Source organism: Megalops cyprinoides, chromosome 4 (genome assembly GCF_013368585.1).
Source record: "Megalops cyprinoides isolate fMegCyp1 chromosome 4, fMegCyp1.pri, whole genome shotgun sequence".
Lineage (NCBI taxonomy): Eukaryota > Metazoa > Chordata > Actinopteri > Elopiformes > Megalopidae > Megalops > Megalops cyprinoides.
This window is the reverse complement of record NC_050586.1, coordinates 13,207,423-13,226,875: the sequence shown is the minus strand read 5'-3', so window position 1 is coordinate 13,226,875 and position 19,453 is coordinate 13,207,423. Positions and strand designations below refer to the sequence as shown.

The 19,453-nt window shown below is 43.4% G+C and overlaps 1 protein-coding gene across 1 annotated transcript; it reads right to left on the bottom strand.

The window, feature by feature from the left end:
* Positions 1-16,740: 16,740 nt before the first annotated feature.
* Positions 16,741-17,717, bottom strand: tcima (transcriptional and immune response regulator a). The gene has a single exon (XM_036527761.1). The coding sequence runs from the start codon at positions 17,607-17,609 to the stop codon at positions 17,307-17,309; it is 303 nt and encodes a 100-aa protein (XP_036383654.1). The 5' UTR covers positions 17,610-17,717; the 3' UTR covers positions 16,741-17,306.
* Between the last annotated feature and the right edge of the window lie 1,736 nt (positions 17,718-19,453).

Here is a 19,453-nt window from a genome sequence, read left to right as displayed (position 1 = left end):
TTGTACAGTGCAGCGCTGTGAGGTGATGAATCATGTCTGCTGGAGCACTGATACACTGTCACTATGTAACTTGGTATCTGCGTCATTAGCTGATTCCTCACCCAAGTCGTGTGATTTCAATCCAAGAAAGTCAGTGACAGTCCAATACTACACAGGTGGCACTGCAAACACCAGAATCAAAAACATCCTTGTAAATGTATCACACAGGCCTGATTAGCATGTTGTTCAGCAGATCTGGTCAAGATAGCAAACAGCTCCATGCGCGCCCACACCTACATTTCTCTCTCTGCAGCTTGTGTGCATCTTCTGCTCCCAGTTGAAATAAAAGGTTTTCAAGGTTTGCACTTTTTCCCCCCCGTTTATCCCTCAAACAGCATTCATTCACCTGAATAATTAATCAGCAAGGGACTTTACCATAGCAAAGAGTCACATTAATTTTGAATGCCCTCCACAGGGGCTATGTAGCATAGTGGCACCCCTGAGAGTTCAGAGCGGGTAAACACGCCGATGAATTAGCGAAAACACGTTTCAGATGACAAATGCATCTTCTTTCCTTCCCCTGATGCATTTCAGTGCCAAAAACCCAGGGCTGTCGAATAAAGCATCTAGCTATTAAATTCCACTAAGTAAGCCTCCCGTTGAGTTATTAATTTTAAAAGTGTTTATTGGATTAGGGCAGAGGCAATGTTTCTACAAGACAAAAATTAAGTCATGTTTTTTTTTTTTTTTGCCCCAAGACTTATATCTTTCTTTTCCTGCACCAGTGTGTGTCGCTGATGTGCTGCTGTAGCTTCACCTGATCCTGCTGATTCCCGCCTGAGCTTGACAGACCCACTCCATATAAAGGACAGCGTCTGCCCTACATTCCTCTATGAGATGTACACTGGAGGTGGATGATGTATGGTGGGGGGATCTACTGCACAGTGATCCAGGTACAGGTGTTCTCAAGGCATCTCAAGTACAGTAGAGGTAGCAGTGGGGTGTGATGGTAAAGAGCAGCACTTATAGCCCAAAAGTTTGCTGGTTTGATTCCGTGGTGGCAAACTGTTGTACCCTTGAGTAAGGTACTCAGCCCAAATTGCTTTAGAAAATATCCAGCTGTGCAAAATGGGTAATATGTAAGATATGCAAATTACCCTTGATAAGAACATCTGCTAAGCAAATAATCCTATGATGTGGCTCATGAGGCCGGAGAGACCGGCATGGATAGAGACCGGTGGCTCAGAGTGAGTGTCCGGGCTTTAGTCTGGGGAGGATAATTTTATGTTTCCTCTTTCCAGCTGTGTCACATTTCTCGGAGTGACTCTCAGGAGGGACATCTTGCTGTACCACGCATGCCAGGTGTTCACAGAAATAGCACCACTTTTAATGGCCTCGGATAACGTCATGCCAAGCCTAAGAAACGGCACCAGGCTCCGGCTGACAGCGCTTGGCTTGCTCTCCCGCAGATAGGCTCTGGGATTTGACATTTTCCTCCCCCCTTCCCCAGCCTGATTGAGTCACACCGTCCCATGTGCGCTCTCCCTGCGGATCTGGGCGTTGGAAATTTGTGCGATTCGTCATGCATTCGTGTCGAACTTGGCAGCTCACGCTCACACCGCCTGCTGGATTTGAACTGTCATTCAGGAGCCCTTTGAGAATTAGTAGCGCTCGTGTTGTGTGTAGCAATGACGTGTTCTTGTCCACATTTTGGTGGGGGGGGGGTCCTATCAGGAAAATTACAACCCTCCCCCACTCCTCCTCAGACTGACACCTCCCTCCCATCCATTGCTCACTTATTACTTTCCTCCGTTCTGTTGGTTGCAGAAACTGAAATGAAAAAAATATGCAGTGATTGATGGACAGAGTCTGTGGCAGATGCTGGAAAAACAATCGGAATCTGCTATTCTCTCAAAAATGGAACAGCGTGTTCATTCCCAGGTGCAGGTAAAGAAGGTACTTCTACACATAAAATATCTCTGTATCTGCTTGACATGGATGTGATATCTCTGGAAAGCCACCCTGCTATGGTACAAGTATAATCTTTTTGCTATTAGCGTGGAGTAGGAAGATTGGGTTGTTGACAGATGGATGAATCGGATTTAGACAGGAGAGGTCAGTAATTCCTGGTCTGGTAAACTGACCTTGACTCACGGTGACCTGCAGCTGACAGATTTACCTTCCTGTACTGTATAAGACAGAAGGCTTGAGGATGAGATGAGGATGTTTTGAAGTTGAATGTGACCTGAGGTCAAACTGGAATCCAGTATAGCCTGGTTGGGAACCGACGTACATACACAGTGGGGTGTGTGTGTCTGTGTGTGTGTGTGTGTGTGTGTGTGTGTGTGTGTGTGTAGGGGGGGGCTGTCATCTTTACCCCCAGAACAAAACTGTGTGTGCACTTTATAATGTTCATCACATACTGGTTACATAATTATGCTCAATCCTGTCTCCCATTGTGAAAGTGTCACTTTCTGGGAATATGCAGCACATGAAAAAAGCTTGGTGAATCACGGATCATCTGTACGCAACACACACCACAAATAAGACGTGCGTAGCACCTACAATATCACAGACGAAGTACGCTCCAAGTGTGTAGGCGACCTGATTTGCAATGTCTGTTTGTGGTGTGTATTTATGAGCATTTCTTGTTTGCTGTTATCAGGGCAGGCTGGAAATTTGTTTCCCTCACCCTGCTGTGTAATGCCACAGCTCTGCATGGCTGGGGGGCTGTCAGGTGTTTAAGTTCTGAGTCTTGCACAGTTGTGCTTTGGAGAGGAAAAGTGTTTTTTTTCCTAGGAGTTGAACTTTGTTTACTTGTATGTCTCTCACACTCAACAGTATCACCAGTCTCAATGCAGAGGGTTTCATTTGCACAGCAGACATCTGCTTTCCCCCCCATCGATTTAACCCCGCCCCCAGTAGGCAGGCCCGCCTCCAGGCATCCCAGGGGCTGTTAGAGGCAAAACAGCCATGACAAATTCAATGACCAGGTTCTGTTGTCCTTGATTGTTATTCCCTCCTGCCTCCCCAATAGGGCAGAGAGCTGTGGTCTCAGACAGGGATTCAAAGGTATTGCAGGTTTTGACCTGGAAAGATTCACAAGCTCATTTATTGCCGAAGGGCAGCAGAAAAGATGTCCAAGGAATACGTGTTAAATCCACCAGCCGTCCTATAATGACATGTAAACAAAGACTGTCACGGTAGAGGAGCTGCAACAGTGAGACTGTTTATTAGCATAAACCAACGCAAGTCACTGATCATGGGCTAAATTAGTCCCCATCTTGAATTCATCTTCATTGTAAAGCTGTCATAAGGCTGACATTGGCGGTGATTTGTTTTTGAGTCCTGCGATCCTGCACAGGAGAGTGTTAGTTATGGGTGCCATATGTAGCATTCCCCTTAAAGGAGACGTGGTAGTGCTGTGCAGTGATCTCTCTCACTGCTCTGTCACTTTTAATCATGATTTCTGGTTTGTTTTTTGTTTCCTTGTTTTTTTCCTAGGAAAAGGTTTTGATGAATGCCTTGCTCTGTTTGATCGTTGGTTCATGACCTGGAAAGACCAGTTGTACCTTTTTTCTGCTCATTTCCACTGAACCATGTGGAATATGTTTTCTGCAGAATGCCCTGACCACCAAGTCAGAGCAAATGTTAATTATTTTCTGCTCTGCCCTAGAGGCATCATTGGTTGTGTTGAATCAGAAAGAACCAAGCCTCGAGAGAGTTCTCATATATGTATACAGTCATGCTTAATGGCCTGGAACCAAAGTCATAGTATAGGAATTACAGTAACTGTGAGGTTTATCAAGAACATCTGAATACTTGGTGTCTGCAGCAATGCTTCATCACAACCACAGTGTGCAGTTATGAGATTTGTCACAATTTGTGTTTAATGTGTTTCAATGCCTGACACATTTATCACATATTTATGAAATACCAAAATTACATGCTAAAAGTAACTTTAGCAAATGTGTGGCAAAAAGTAAGACTGTTATTATGTAATTCAGCGATTGCTGTAAGAAAAGTCTCAGCTGATGGAGTCGGTATTCTAAATAGTAGATAAGATTAGAAGTAAAGGTATTTACTTACAGCAGGTATACAAAAGGTTCTGACCCCTCCGTATACAGAGTGATGTGTGAACACCAAATGGAAAAATAATAATAAAAGACAAGTTCTGGAGCAGAAAAGCAGTCCATAACCACAGTCTGCTGATTCCCATTTGCTGCAATACATTAGCCTAAGAAGCAAAACATCATAACGATTCTCATCAATTCAGGGCTGGTGCCTAATGTGCCTCTCATGTTGCCAGACTGGGAGGCAGTGTAGAGAGGGACTTACAACACTCACTCTCTGGACCTGCGAGCCGTGGGTTTGATTCCCAGTTACGGCTCTGCTGCGGTACTCTTCAGGAAAGCACTTAACCTCAATTGCTCTCAGAAAGCTCCAGTGATTTGCAAATCAGCACAAATCGGTGTTGACTCAAAAACGTAATTACAGAGGACGATTACAAATTGTTCTGGGACAGGCCACTACAATAAAACAAGTCGAATGGATTTACAGGTTGTTTGGGTGGTTGTACAGTAGAGATGTTCCCTTTTGCTCACCTGAGAATTATTTTCCTTTGCCTGGCACCTGCTGCGTAACCTGCCATTCCAGCAGTGTGCCATGTCTGTCCAGTATAACCAGCCTCATATTGCTCTAATGAGAGCCATGTTTTCAGCTGAAATCAGTATACCTGGACCACAAGGTGAGAGTTTTGCTCATCACCCGCTCATCTCTTATGTATGTATGGTCTTCTGAGAGCTGACTAAAGAGGTTAAACACCAAAGGCACTTCATTGCTTGGTCCTTGGGTATACATTATCTCAGATTAGGGCAATATGTCTTGTCAGGCCTGACAAAGCAGGTAAGAGAGGCTACCAGAGGCGTATCAACAGAGAGCTCAGGCTTGCTGCTGCCTTTCTGAGGATGGCTGGATAAGGAAGGACCACTCAGTACCGGAACACAGAGGATGTTATCTTTACCTCCTCTCTCTACCCCTCTGCCCAGAGTGTCTGGGACCAACCTACTAGCAGCACGACTGCGCACATGCATGCCCTTGAATCCAGCAACGAACAGCAGGTAACCATCAAGCAGGACAACCATTCGCCATCAATACCTGACTGAAATGCAAGGCAGGAAACTAGGAAATCTAGGAATCTAGGAAAGAACCGGCCAATAATCTTTGCAAAGATCCAATATGGAGCTTCCATGAGTGCAAGGTGTGACACAGTCAGATGATATTCAAATGATTGTTCAATGGGAACATTTAAAATTGTATCTTGATTGTTCTATACTGTATGTGATTGCTGTAAGTTTTGAGGAGCATTTTCTGAACAAAAGAAATATTTTCTAATAAATATGAAAAGTTGTCAAAAATGGACTGCTTCAAAATACTTGGTGTTTTTCTTGGTGATGAGTTTTTTGTTTGTTTCTTGGTAACAAAATTTTCACTCTACACCAGTGATTGTTGAAATCCATTTGCAACATATGGTATGGTAAAAATCATTACAGCTACATAAACACTATATTTTCTGTAATACTAAGCACAGCAGCAACATCTATACACTATACGTAGTTTTATACAATCTCTCTTAGAATCAGCGAATAGGTAGTAAAAAATAATAGCTGCTTTTCCTAATATGTCCACAGGAGGGCGAATAAGTCTTTTTTTAAATTTAAATAAAACTGTGGTCCACAGTTTGACCATAAGATGGAGCCATTTGAAAACTTTAAAAAGGGATGTTACACCAGTGAGCAGTTGTCCTCCACAAAATTAAGCACAAGGTTTTTACACAAAGTTTCTTTTTGTTTGTTTTATCTGAACTAAAGACTTTTTAATTTAACTGGAATTCAAGGACAGTTTAAGTTTAGCAATGGTAGTGGTAATATATAAGTCTACTTCCAACTGTTGCATAGAGACAAGATATATTTTTGTGGCACAGGGAATACGTGTTTGTTTTCTCTGTATACCATATCATTTAAAATGAATGAAGTTCATTGTTACGTTATCGTCTTTTTTGACTGAATGCCTCAACCCCACAGTCCCTGAACTGTAGTCTTACATCATGAGGCCATGTGACAGGATCTACAAAAATAACAGAAATGTCAGCCAAAAGTTATGAAACAGTGGCAGCCCAGGTGTCTATTGTGCAAATTTCTCCAAGCTGTCCTAGATAACAGGGAAGAGAGCAGAGGTTCAGTCTTCAAGGGAAAAATCTTTTGAAAATGAGGTGTTCACAGAAAGGTGTGGAAAACCCTAGAAAACACTACTCTTAGTTAGTCATTTCCTGAGCAGATAATAGGATTTCAGAGCACAAAAATTTGGCTGATTTGTATGTTTTAATTTATTATTGAAATCAAACTAACAAAACATTTTAGTAAAGATTAGATGTTGTTGTTTTGGACAGTGATTTTGCACATTCCCATCTCTTCCAAAATAATTTCCTATAATTTACAATTAATTTGATTTATAGTTTTGTCTGTGGAAATGCATTGAGAATATATTCCAGCTGTGTCCACTAGATGGCCTTTTGCCCATGTGAAAGCATTGACTGAAAACCTATGTCATTTACCCAAGTTATCGTTTACCCCACACTAAAGTTTACTGAAGCAAATAAACACAACAACAATCAACTTACTCTGACGTAGACAAAGGCCAGTCTGTGTCCATGGTTTCCCAAAGATCCCTTGGGCTGTTCGGAGCAGGGAGGTGAGGAGGTGAGAGGAATGTGTTTGTGTGTGTGACTGCTGGTAAACAGGGCTGGAGTGAGTCAGAACTGGGAAAAGACAGCACAGAGCCGCTACACACACTGTGACATTGTATCTGGGTGTTTTGTGTCTTCTACATGTCTTTGTCACACATGCATTATTATTATACATTAATATTGCCTGCTTTGTGTTCAAACACTGTTTCACACTTGCTCTCTCATACACACACACACACACACACACACACACACTCCACACCACACACTCCACACCACACACATACACACACACGCACATAGACACACAGACACTCTCATACACGCAGTTACACACAAAAAGACACAGACTCACAGACACAAAAGGGAAAGGGGGGCTATCATAGCTGTAAATTGTTTTCAGACCCAAACAACCAGTTACAAGAAGTGTAATGTACTGGAACTTGGCTGAACCTCAGGGAGGTCAAGTGCAGCTATTTTGAGACTAATTGCCACAATCTGCCTGGAAAACATGAGTTTATCAAGCAACAGAGATAAGTTCCAAAAAAAGGTCTGAGGTTTTTTTAGTCTCTGTTATTTATTTCTTGAAGAACCCTGTTTTACACAACTCATCCTTCCTTTCCTTAAATAGCAGTGACAGCCTAAGGTTTCACAGAGGAAAAAAAGGATATTTATCAACACAAGAAGAAATTTGGCAATCTGAGAACCTCAGTGCCATTAGCATAGTCTGGCTCACTAGGGTATGTATGTGTTGGCAGAGTGATCTCTGGTCTGCGTAATCTGATTGGGGATAGCTGCTGAAGGGCAGCGTAGTCCGCTAGGCTCTGTGACATAATCCCTCACTTCAGACAACATCGTCTGTCTATGATAAGAAGCTTGATGGTTAGAGTAACGGGCATATACATTTGTATGTTTTCTAATTAACAGCAAATCCAGACATCAAAAATATTTAAAGGGGTGGATGCAGAACAATGGCTAGTAAAATTAAATCAATGAGGATTTACCAGGGGATCTCTGGCGGCCAATCACGGGGCACTTTGCTCATTACACGAGACACTAAGTGGGATCTGCTGCTCCCTAAGTACATTTGGGAGGATGGGAGAAGGGATCCAGTAGGTCCCTTGGTGAGATGACCCAGACTATCCTTCTGTCCGCTTCTTTCCTCTCGCACACAGAGAGGAAGGCAAAGGCCAAACTAAAACTCACAAGGGAGGAAAAATCACACAACAGCTGCTGCACGTTACACCTGTGGCTTGACTATCAGCCTGGACGTAGGCTGACCCTGGCTGTTTGACAGCGGAGCGGCTTAAGGGCTTTAGATGCCAGCATGCCATATTAAGCCTGCATGCTTCTCAGCCCTCTTACCCCCTTGCTCTGACATGACCCACTACAGTAAGCTGAACTGGATCCGAACTGGTTCTGTGACAGGCTGGCAGCAGCGATGAGGTGATTGCGTTCCTTTGTAGTGGATTTAGCAAGGGGTTTCCCAAACACTGATCCTGCAGCCGAAGGACTCTGTCAAGGCCCACTGTTAGTAAGTGGTTCACGACCCACAGTTCCTGTATTGCAGCTGCTGTTTTCAAATGTGCATATCTGGTGCTAATAAAGCCAAAAACTGACATGCTCATCTTCTGAGTCAGTTGTACACGGTAAACTCAGGCATAAATCTACCAATGCTTTTTGTTATTTACTTTCACTTTTTTGACCACCGAGGCTCAAAAGTTCATTTATGGTTCCTCATCACACAAGGAACGTGTTAAAGCTGTGAATCCCCAAATGTTATTGTGGACTGAAACTGATTCCCTTTTTTAATTAATGCATGTTCACAAATGCATAAATATCCATCTCTGTCGTTCTATATGTGTGATGTGAATCTGATTGGTATGAGGTTCAACAAAGCCGATTCGGAGCTAGCAAGAGAGAGTCTCCTTGCATTTGTTTCATTATGCGCATAATCGCCAAAACTTCTCTGTGAAGATGAATTTTTAATTCACCTAAGATGATCCAGCCATTCCCTCTGATCATTCATTTATTGGTCTCGCAGGCTTCAGGAAGAGGAATGCTTCAGATATCCAGTACTTGCACATGACTTGCATAACACCCAGTATCAAAATACCCTTAGAATGATTAAAACTTGTGAATAATGTGCCCCCATGCCTCATAATATTCCTCCCAGGGTGCAAGCGGGTAAGAATGTAAATGAGAATGTTTGAGGACTGACAGTTACGGGTGCGGATTACACTCTTCATTAACACTAACCTTAGTGTTTAACTTGGTCTCACTTTCTCAATCATTTCCAATGCTCCCTTCCCACACCCACCTTAGTCACACACTCATCATGCGGCTGCATTAGCCTGACAAAAGAAATCCCTGTACCAGTACATTGATTCATAGGATACAGCTGTACCCAGAATGCTGTTCTTCATGCTGAGCTGTAGGTTGACACTGATGGAGATTGAGCTGGGCAAGTGCTGTGATTCTAATGAAGGACAATGCATTAGATGAACCAAGGAAGAGTTCAAAGACCTATTCATTGTGCATGAGCATCACAGTTCATAGTACATGTTGTACAGAATCCAAATCCAGAGGCAGTGGACTGAATACAGTGGTAGAGTATGAAAAAAACTCTAATGCTGCTGCTCAGTAGATAGTTAGTCAGTAAATAAATGTTAACTTTTTGATGATTTTTTTCTTCTTGTTTTTTCTTTGACTGATGCTTGTTTGCTTTCTAGTTTATTCAGTTTTCGATATTTTTTCCTTGACTTCATAATTCAGATGTTTTTTTTGGCTTTGTTGAGTGACATGCATATGCATAATTTCCATTGTTTTATTCCATTGTCTGCATTGCTTTCTTCTGTTTGTTTGTTGTTGTTTTTTTCCTAACAGAGTGCTACAGAAGTGGTCAGAAATCTGAAAAAAAAAAACGCAGTATGGTCTGTAACAGTGGGCGCTGAGCAGATTCAGTGTGCCGCACTAATCTGTAAATGGACTGTTGGCATTAAGTCAAATCACAAGATCTTCTATGAGCACACTGTAAAGTACAGCTGCCCCCCAGGTCTCCACCACTTGCAGTAATAGCAGACCACTCTTAGACCAGTGGACAATCCCATAAATTAATGAGGACGTCCCCTACCAAAGCATGGATAACACACATTTTCTAAAGGCACAAGGTGCCTTTGGTTATTTGTTACAGCTGCGAGCCTCCATTTTTACTGGGCTGTCTGATCATTTACCGTTTTCCACTGACTAAAAGTCTCACTTTTCTGCCTGGAAAAGCAGATACCTCTCGATGTGGGTGGAGATGTCAGAGAACAATGAATTACACAGCGCAGAGAGGACACGTACCGCATTACTGGAAACCGAAGGTGTCGCACAGTGATTTAACGCGGTGAAACATGTGGGGGAGCAAAACAAACCGGCGGCAAAAGCATTGATTCAACCTGACACATGTGACAAGAGGCTAACTGAATATCTACACTTGTGAGCTGGCATGCGGCCTGACGCTTGCAGGGCCCTGATATGGATCAACCCCCTGAGCAATAGGAGCTTATCTGTTTCCCCTTCCTTTATCAAGTTCCTGTCTGTGCTGACGGAGGAGAAATAAATCCGCAAAAGGAAATGAACTGTTGCATATGGAGCCGTTTCTATGCAACAACAAATCCATGCTTTACAACACCAGTCTAGGTCCTCTTCTTTCAGATGCTATGAGATTGGTTCAGGGCCTCCACAACAATGGGTGATTTTTTTTGACTGCCTCAGCCAGTCATGGTTTCCAGACCAGTACTACTGTTGCCATGTAACTTTCCCCCTCCTAAATTATTGCCCTGTTTATTTTGATTTCTGACACTTTCATGACACTTTCTAGCAGAAGAGGGTAAGAAATCTAACTGCATTTATGGACCACCCCACTGACTGACTCCAAGATTGCCAATATTATGTGATTCCAGTATGGGTACACAGTGCATAACTTGTGGCAATCATGTGTAAATCATTGAGTGAACCCTGGTTGGATAACCATGTTAAAAGCTGCAGCCTGTTTTGTTTAGGAGCTCAACTGACCAGAATAATCCCATCACAGAGGTCTTAGTACCGACTTAGTTCTGACTTTACAGTGACCTGCATAACAGTGTCATGCCAACCACATATTTCACATTAGTGTGTGCCCTATCATCAAAGAAGGATGAAAGGATCAAAAAGTATAAACTGACTACACAGCACTCCTAAGAAAAAAATCTATGTATGAACATACCTTCATGGGGCCATTTCTGGAAATCAAGATGCACATTCACATTATTAAGACAAATTATGATGCAGGACTTCAAGCAGAGAAAGGTGTTATGTCCAATGAGTTTGACGTGGCTTCCTCTATCGTCTCATTAGAGTCCAAAGACCAGCATAGAACACCCGTTCACCCCTTACCCGCTGCCCTAAATTCTTGTACATGACATATCTGCATAGAGAAGGCAAAAACCCAGCCACGCTGCTTTTTTACGTCACCAGACTGCTGACATTGCGGTCCTGTTAATGAGCAAACAGCCTGTTCTCACTGGAAGCAGTGGGGCTTTCAACACTTCTGTTGTCAAACCCAACAGTTGAACCTTGAAATGCCCCCATGTGGAGCAACTGTTAGCTCAAACCAAGCTCTCACAACGTCCAAGGGTTGCGCTTCACTGCTGCACCCAGAACAACCTGTTTTAAAGGTTGCACCGTTACTATCAGTACATCTGTAGACAAAATATACAACAGAAACCAGAGCTGTGAAAACACATTCTTACTGTGAGGAGCGGTATTTGTTGACATTTGTGGAGCAGACCATCTTCGATATCTGATATTCCTCATATGTGACCACTTCCCATTCCCTGGGCCACGAGTGACGCAGGAACACGGAAACAGCTGTACTGCCACGGAGACTCCGTGTATCGGTTTTGTTTCAGAGCAAACATTACCACAAGGCCCTCTGGGATTGGACTGGCACACACCATCCACACTACACACAATGTCACATTCCTCTCTGAATTCCAGCTGAGGCCGAGAACAATAGTGAGTGAGTGTGCTTTACTTTTAAAAAAAGCAGAATCCCTTGTTCTTAACTCAAAAACCCGAAAATTGCAAAGGCGTGATTTTTGTAACAATCAATCTCGCGCAGGCGTACATTTCAAACGGCTAGTGCGGATCTATTATAAGGGGAGAAAATAAATAAATAAAAGCACAAACGGCTCTATTAATAGGAGCTCCGCCTGCCATTGTCCTGAGCGGGGGTTTCCTCGGCTCAGCTGCACCTGCAGCCCGGGGCTGTGGAGACGACAGGACGAGGGAGAGCGGGCCCAGAACAATGGCAAGGCCGCGCTGCGGAGCCAGAGCGAGACAGTCAGTCTGCGCGGTGTGAGGGACGCCCAGCCCGAGGGGTGGAAGCCCAGTGCCACACAGGAAGGGACTCCTCTGGGCTGCGCTGCGCAGACAGACAGCAAGAACAATGGGGGCCCCCCGCTCTGGCAGCCCTGAACTCGATACCACCGCTGGGGACTAAACACAGTGCCAAAAGAACAACCAGTCCCTGCGGGGGGGGTTGTCAGGGGTCAGCCAGGTCAAGCCCCTGCACTGGGCACTGCCGCATCACTCAAAACGCGTTCCTCTTCTGGTCTGGTGCCAGTCGGAAGGGTGGGAATGAGCGGGCAAGTCGGTTGTCAAAGCGACCATCAGCATCGGAGAGCCACATCTGGACCCATATGCAGCCAACTGTTTCCTCTGGCTCTGTAGCACCCGTCCTGCCGCCTGTCCTTCTAGGAAAAGTGCATTCCTCTGCGTCACTCGCTCACACTTTTTTCCATGCGCCTGTCAGCGTGTGTCTTCCTAATGGATGCGATTACGGCTGAAATGGCCGAGATATTTTGCTTCTGAGAGGACATCAGCGTCAACATGTCGCCATCGTCTCCCTCCGCGCACCGCTGGAGGTGCAGGGGTCAGCTCACAACAAGAGTCCACTGACGCAGCACTCAGTGGCATTAGCGCATAACCAGCATGAATCGTTCACATAATTTTTGGTCACTGTCAACACACAATGTGCACATTCATCCAAAAACAACAGGGGCCCTCTGACAAGACTTGAAAGTATTCCACTGGCATTGGCATATGCCAGTGATTAATACCAGAGGAATGTCCATAATGTTAAGAATTCCTCTCCAGAGGGTTCAAAGATCCCCGTCGTTTTTTTTTTTATTGTTTGTTTTCTTTGTTAACAACTGAGCAAAGAAACTCTAGAAATGGTAGTGTCCCTCACTCACTCTCCCTCAATTCCCTGAGCGGCCTCCACACATTTTTGCCACTAGAGGCACTGGAGAACAAGAAGGGCTAGCAAAGTGGTCACAGCAACTATGACCACTGTCTGTTCAGTTGTTGCTTTCATTTCCCTTTAGGAGGCCGCCCTCCCCCTACAGAGCGGTGTGCAACACATTAGGGAAGAAGGGTTATTATCGAGCAAGTGTAAGAAAACTGTGACTAATGCCCCTTTTGTCTCTTGTCCCTGCTTTCCGGTTTCGGAGCCCGCATTCTTGTTCGCCACGACCTTTCCGTGAGGAGGCCAGCTGCTCTTGACACTGGCATAAAAGAGCGCTGATGGGGAAACCAGGACATGGCAATCAAGTGCCGCCTCAGGAGCGAACCTTCAAATGCAGGACACGTGGGAAGACTGGACATCTTGTTCAGCACAGGGAGAAAGAGAGTGCCCAGGCCTTTGTGAGCTAACATAATGAGGAGTCATTTAGATGCAGTCTCATTTCAGTGTCACAGTCGAGTGTGTTAAACCACTTTTCGTTTATGTTCGGAACAGAAGAAACTAATAAATTATTAATTGCTCTGATGTGGGAGGGGGGGGGAGTGCTTTCTCCACACTGACAATGTGTTTAACATGCGATCCTTGTGTAAACCAGCAATAGATCTGTCTCTAAATTTTCAGACTGGCTTCTGGGCCATATGGTAATGCTCTCATTGACAAGTGTAAGATAATGATTTCTGAGAGTTGGTTCATGCGGCAGTCTGGATGAAAACTTTTATTTAGATAAGAGTTTAAATAATGACAGCATAACACCAGTTTGAATAATGTAATACCGTTACACATCTGTTGGGTTTACACTGCAATAGGGAGCAATTCCATGATTTGTCATTGGCATGGCTCTGCCATTTCTGGTAAATAGGAAACTTCTGGGACAAGGCTGCTAAGTTTAAGGGCCAGCTTATATACAGGCCTTCATTCAGTTCAATATAAATCTGTCTTAGGTGTTTTGGAGAAAGATTTTTGTTAAGGTTTTTGTCAACAGTAAGAAGGAGGATCATGAGGCCCACTTGTGGTTGCTCATGCCGGATTGTCAAAAGGCTGACTAACAGAAAAGCTTGAAGCTCTGTTTTAATTCCTCTTTTAACCATTAGCCAGTACACCCATTTATACGGGAACCAGATGCAGTCCCTTCACAAAGAAAACTCCCCCCATTTTTTCTCGACTGTATAGTGTCTCTTCCTGTCACTATGGTTATGTCCCAAACACAGAAACTGGAGGGTCTGCTGCCACGCTGTCTGTTGACATCAAAGCAGCCAACACTGGGCTCTGTGAAGGACAGGAAGAGGGTGGGAGAGGACAGGACTGAGCCAAACATATCAGACAACGGAGAAGACAGCAAGTACAATGGCCACCAAAAATATTTAGCTTTCTGTTCCTAAATAATGAGATGGCCATAAAAGGCACAGAAGTTAATAAATGTTCTATCTAGTGAACCAATACAAAGGGCAAATAAACTGAATGTTTATGCTCTGTGGACTGAGCTCTTTCCCCTTAATATTCTTAAATCAGACTGTGAGTAACATTTTCTTAGGCTTTGCTTCATTCTGAGCCTCTTGTCTCTTTTTTGTGGTTATAAAGCTGGGAGGGTTAAAGTCTGAGCAGCAGTCTGTGTGGCAATTGTGTGATGTGGGCTCTATGTGTGTGGTGTGGACTGTGTGTGTGTGTGTGTGTGTGTGTGTGTGTGTGTGTGTGTGTGTGTGTGTGTGCTTGCATGTGAATATCTGGTTGTGCATGTGTTTGTGTGCATGAGTGTACTTGGTTATGTATTTGTGTCTGTTTGCGCTTGTGTACATGTATGTGTGCATTTGCATATGCATTTATGCATATGTGTGTATGTTTTTGCCTGTCTGTGTTGTGAGTGTGCCAGTGTTTCTTAACGTATGTGCGCAAGTGTGTGTGTGGTCATGTGTGACGTACAGAGCTGCAGGTTTTCCAGATCAGGGACCAGTGTGCCTTTCCTCCTACACAGGAGGATACTTACCTGAACATGCCCCTCCCTGAGGATCGATGCTTTGTTTCCTTGTCTGGTACACACACGAGAGCCAGGTACAGGAGGAGTCAGGTGGCATGTCCCAGGTAACCTCCCCCCAAACTGGTTTGAGCTGGTAGTAGGTCTATCAAAGTAATGAGATAAGAAGAAACTCACTGATCTTTCACCTTGCACGCTAACCATACATATGGCAAAAGCCAGATGAAATTCCAGCGGAACTCTTTAATTAGCGTCTGACTCAAATAAAATGTTATTATGGGCTTGTGATGAAGGAAACTCATGTTTTTAGTCTCAGTGCTCTGTCATTATAGTAAATGACTATAAGAGGTATCCTTTACAGATAATTCAAAAGCTGTCTTGTCAAGTACAGAAACGGCACTCCCTTGCTCTTTGACTCTCACCAAATGAAACAGCACCTATTTTAAAAAGCTTGAAAAATCACTCTATTATCTACTCAGTGTCTCAGTGTAGTTAGAATAATTGGCCGAGGCAGAGCCCTTATCTGCAGAGTGGGGGTTGGCGTGGTGCACCTTCCTCAAACAAGGCTGAGCAGTCAGTTTCATCCTACAAACCGGTTCACACCGGTTGGATAAGCTGCGGCACAGGGAAACACGATGAGGGTGAATGACCGCAAGCTGTCTGAAACACAATATCCCCTTCACATGTCCTTATTTCAACATGGAATGAAGAAGAAGAAAAAAACACTCCTTTAAATATAAAGCAATTAGGGCTGTGTGATGGACCTAATCCAACACTATGCAATATCACATTTGTCCCTCTGCATTATTATATTCATGTTTCACAGTCAAAATCTTGGTCACTATAGAGATTGGAGATGGGTTTGATTCATTACTACCTGCAGTGAACTATTATTTAATTCAGAATGGAAACACTAGAGATGTTGAGGATAGGCACTTTAAATTGTGAACCCAGTTATGAAAAATGACCAAATATAAAATTATTTCAAGTGTACTATAGATGTTATAGAAGACTTTCTCTAAAATTACTGATTGTTTGGCTTTTTAAATATTGTTTTATGAACTGAAAGACTACATCTGTGATTCAGTAATGGCAGCTTAAAATTATCTAATGCAATTCTCTACTGCATAATTAACAGATATAAACATAATCATAACCAAAGAAGAAATAATGCTCATATGGGCAAATAACCTTTTACCCCTGCTGTTCTAAAGACTTTGTCCTTTTATTTGAAGGGGTACAAGGGTTCAGCTAATACAATGGATGGAATGTTAGCAATGAAAGAGATTTTGGATAGGAACACTTGTTCTTTAATGTAATCAATGCTACATTTATGTGGAAAGTACACAACCTTTTGAACTTCTTAATTTCCTTGGGATTGAATGTTTGGAATGTAGTCCCTACATAAAATGTACTTCTCCTGTAACTACACATGTAGTCCCTGTTGCCCTTGTGTTATAGTAAAACCTCCTACTGTACATATTAAATCTACTGCAGGACCGGAGGTCTACCAAAATTCCCCTTTCAAAAACACATGTATGTGATTTCTCTGTCTGTATCAAAAAGGGGTCTTAATGAGGTGGGTGAAGGTCTTATCATGCCCATTTAAGTTTTGGTGTGAGAACACAGCGCAAATGAAAAACCAGACAACTTTTTTCAGTAAATAATAATTTATTAAAGAAATTGCAAAACAAGGAAATGCATGATATTTTGTTATCATAACATTTTTGACAAATAAATTAGTGGCCACTAATTAGTGTTAAAGCAGGTATCACAATTTTAAACTGGTACAGAGACAAGGCATCAAATGTATTCAAAGAACCGAGGCATTTTTCAGGCTATTTCTTCGGCACCAGTCTCGACATATTTCTTGTGCACCGGCAAAGCTTGCTGCACCTACGAGGTGCGATTCGAAATTCACGCATTCAAACAAATGCATATAGTCAAGGGGAAACCGCGAGGTGTGCTTGCACGTGCATGTCTCCTCGTGAAGTGTGTTTTGGAGAACTGTCCCATGTTCAAAGATCAGCGTTCTTCCGGTCCGTTGTCCTCCTCTGAGTGTTCTGGAACCGCACAGAACCGTCGAGTCCTCTTGCTCAACGGCACTGTCCCAACAGCGCGGTGTAACAGCTCGTTGCACTCGTCTGCCACTGTTCAGACTTTTCTCCAAGCATTTTCTTGCAGTGTCCTTCGTCGATCCCGCATCCCCAGCGGCCGATTTCGACTCACTCGCATTTGGCCGCACAACTTTTACTCAGCTCAGGCAGAGCCGGGTAAGAGAGTCAATGCAGTTTCAGAAGCTGTCTCACCATGCCAGCAATCTGCAAGAACTTGTCCTTCTTGCGCTGCTTCAGGGCCATGAGCGCCTTGGACGTTTCCTCGGGATCATTAGAGAAAGAGAAGATGCTTCTCACTCTCTCCTCTGCCTTCATGTCTCCCGTCTTCTGAAACAGTTTCATCAGTGCGTCCTGGTTGACGTTTTCGAAGATGTTGGCCACGGCTTTTTTGCGATGTGCCGTGTCGAACGTGTTCCCGTGGACCAAGGGGCTGACGCGGTGGGAGTCGGAATACATGTAAGAGGACATCTTCTCTCGATTTCTTCAGTTTACAGTTTATAAGGCTGCTTAACTGCCTCGCCGACTCCTTGATAAAGCAGAGCCCAGCCAGCCGATCTCTGTTTCTCGCAAGTTGAAGTGCAGCACAGCGGCACTGTCTGCTCTATTTAAAGGGTTGCCAGGAACGCTCAAGCTGTCAAGACCCACTTACAGAAATGACATCACTTCGAGTAACACTCCCACAGGGAACGCCCATCTCCGCCTCGAGCGCGGCAAAACGCCGACAATAATGCGTGGAAGCCCCTGATTACAAGGTGCCAGAGTGCGGGAGAGCTCATGAAATCACAGAGCAAATTATAGATCCATTGGCTGCTTTAAACGACGCATTGGTCAGCGTGTAAAAAAGAATTGTGTAAAAATGGAAAAGATAAAATGCGTCCGTGTCTGTACGTGTAGGGATTGCGGGGCGTAAAGGTTACTATGAAATGCAATATTGGCACACGTTACACATTAAATCCAGGTAACTGTGAAACGTAATGGCACATTTTCATCACGCTCTGCTTTGAAGAAAAAAAAAAAAATTCTGCAAACCTCAGTGGGACTTGACTGTATTGGATGACTGTATTGGAACAAAGCTTGAATCTTTTTTTTAATGATCACGCCAGCATTAGCATACGCAACCAGATGCTGATAATATCTTTGTCCACTTTGACAGCATGACAGAATTAGACTTTTCATTTATTATGTCACAGTTGTTTTAGAAACTTTAAATTATTCCTGAATGTGACCGGTTGAGTGCAATTGTGTTGCAATGTTGTACAACATTGATGTTTGTGAACAAACACTTTACATCACTCTAAAGTTCACCTCAAAATATGTGTATGTGAGCACAGTTGTCATTCATTTGTGGTAATTCTTTGCACAGTGAAAACAGAGTTTATTCAGATAATCTCTTTTTTTTTTTTTTTTTTTTTGAGGCGGCTGCTAGTTCCGTTGCCGGTCCTCGTTTCCAAGCCTTAAGGAGAGCTTGTCTGCTGGCACATGAAAGAGAGTTATGACCTGTGTCCTGCTCTGCTGATGCGTGTCGATAAGGGAGGAGGGCGTTCCCGTTGGCTCGAATTTTGAACTGGAATATAAACAAAGCACCCAACAACCTCCAGCACGCATATCCTGTGAACACACACTGTGGCCACAGCTGTTTTTTCAATCTCTATACATATTGTATTCTTCACTACACCTCTTCGTTACAAGTATGTCTTAGAGATGACTTCAAATTATTCATATAAATTATGACAAGTTTTGATCTCACCAAGCCAACATCTTAGGGAAGTCTGTTTGCACTCTATGAAAGAAGGCCAGAAAGAAAATTTACTGAGAATGTAAATGAAATAGCTCTGAATGCTGATTAGTTTACTTTAATAGATCAGAAATGTTTAAGATGATGTGGGGCAACATCTTCAGCAATGGAAATCAAAATGATGAAATTTTAAAAGAAAGTAAATGGCCAGTAAAGGTCAATGAAAAAGAAACTGGCCCCATTGTGAATAGATGAATTCGAGGATTGTCAGGATTGTCTGCTGCTGTCTGCTACTCAACTAATAGATTTGTCATATTGCTGTTATGTAATTCTACAATCTCCAGAGAACTTTTAGGTGTCTGTATGTGCCATTGCAACAATGCCATGGAATGCATGGAATTTTGATGTCCTCTCGATGGGCAATGCTGAATAATGTGACAGATCAAAAAGTAATTTTTTCCTTGACAGTCTGGACATTGTCTCTGTACAGGATACCTGCTCATCTGAGGCTGGCATGACAACTATGGGCAGTGAGCGGGCAGGGGAACGGAAGAGGAATCTGGCACATGGCATATTT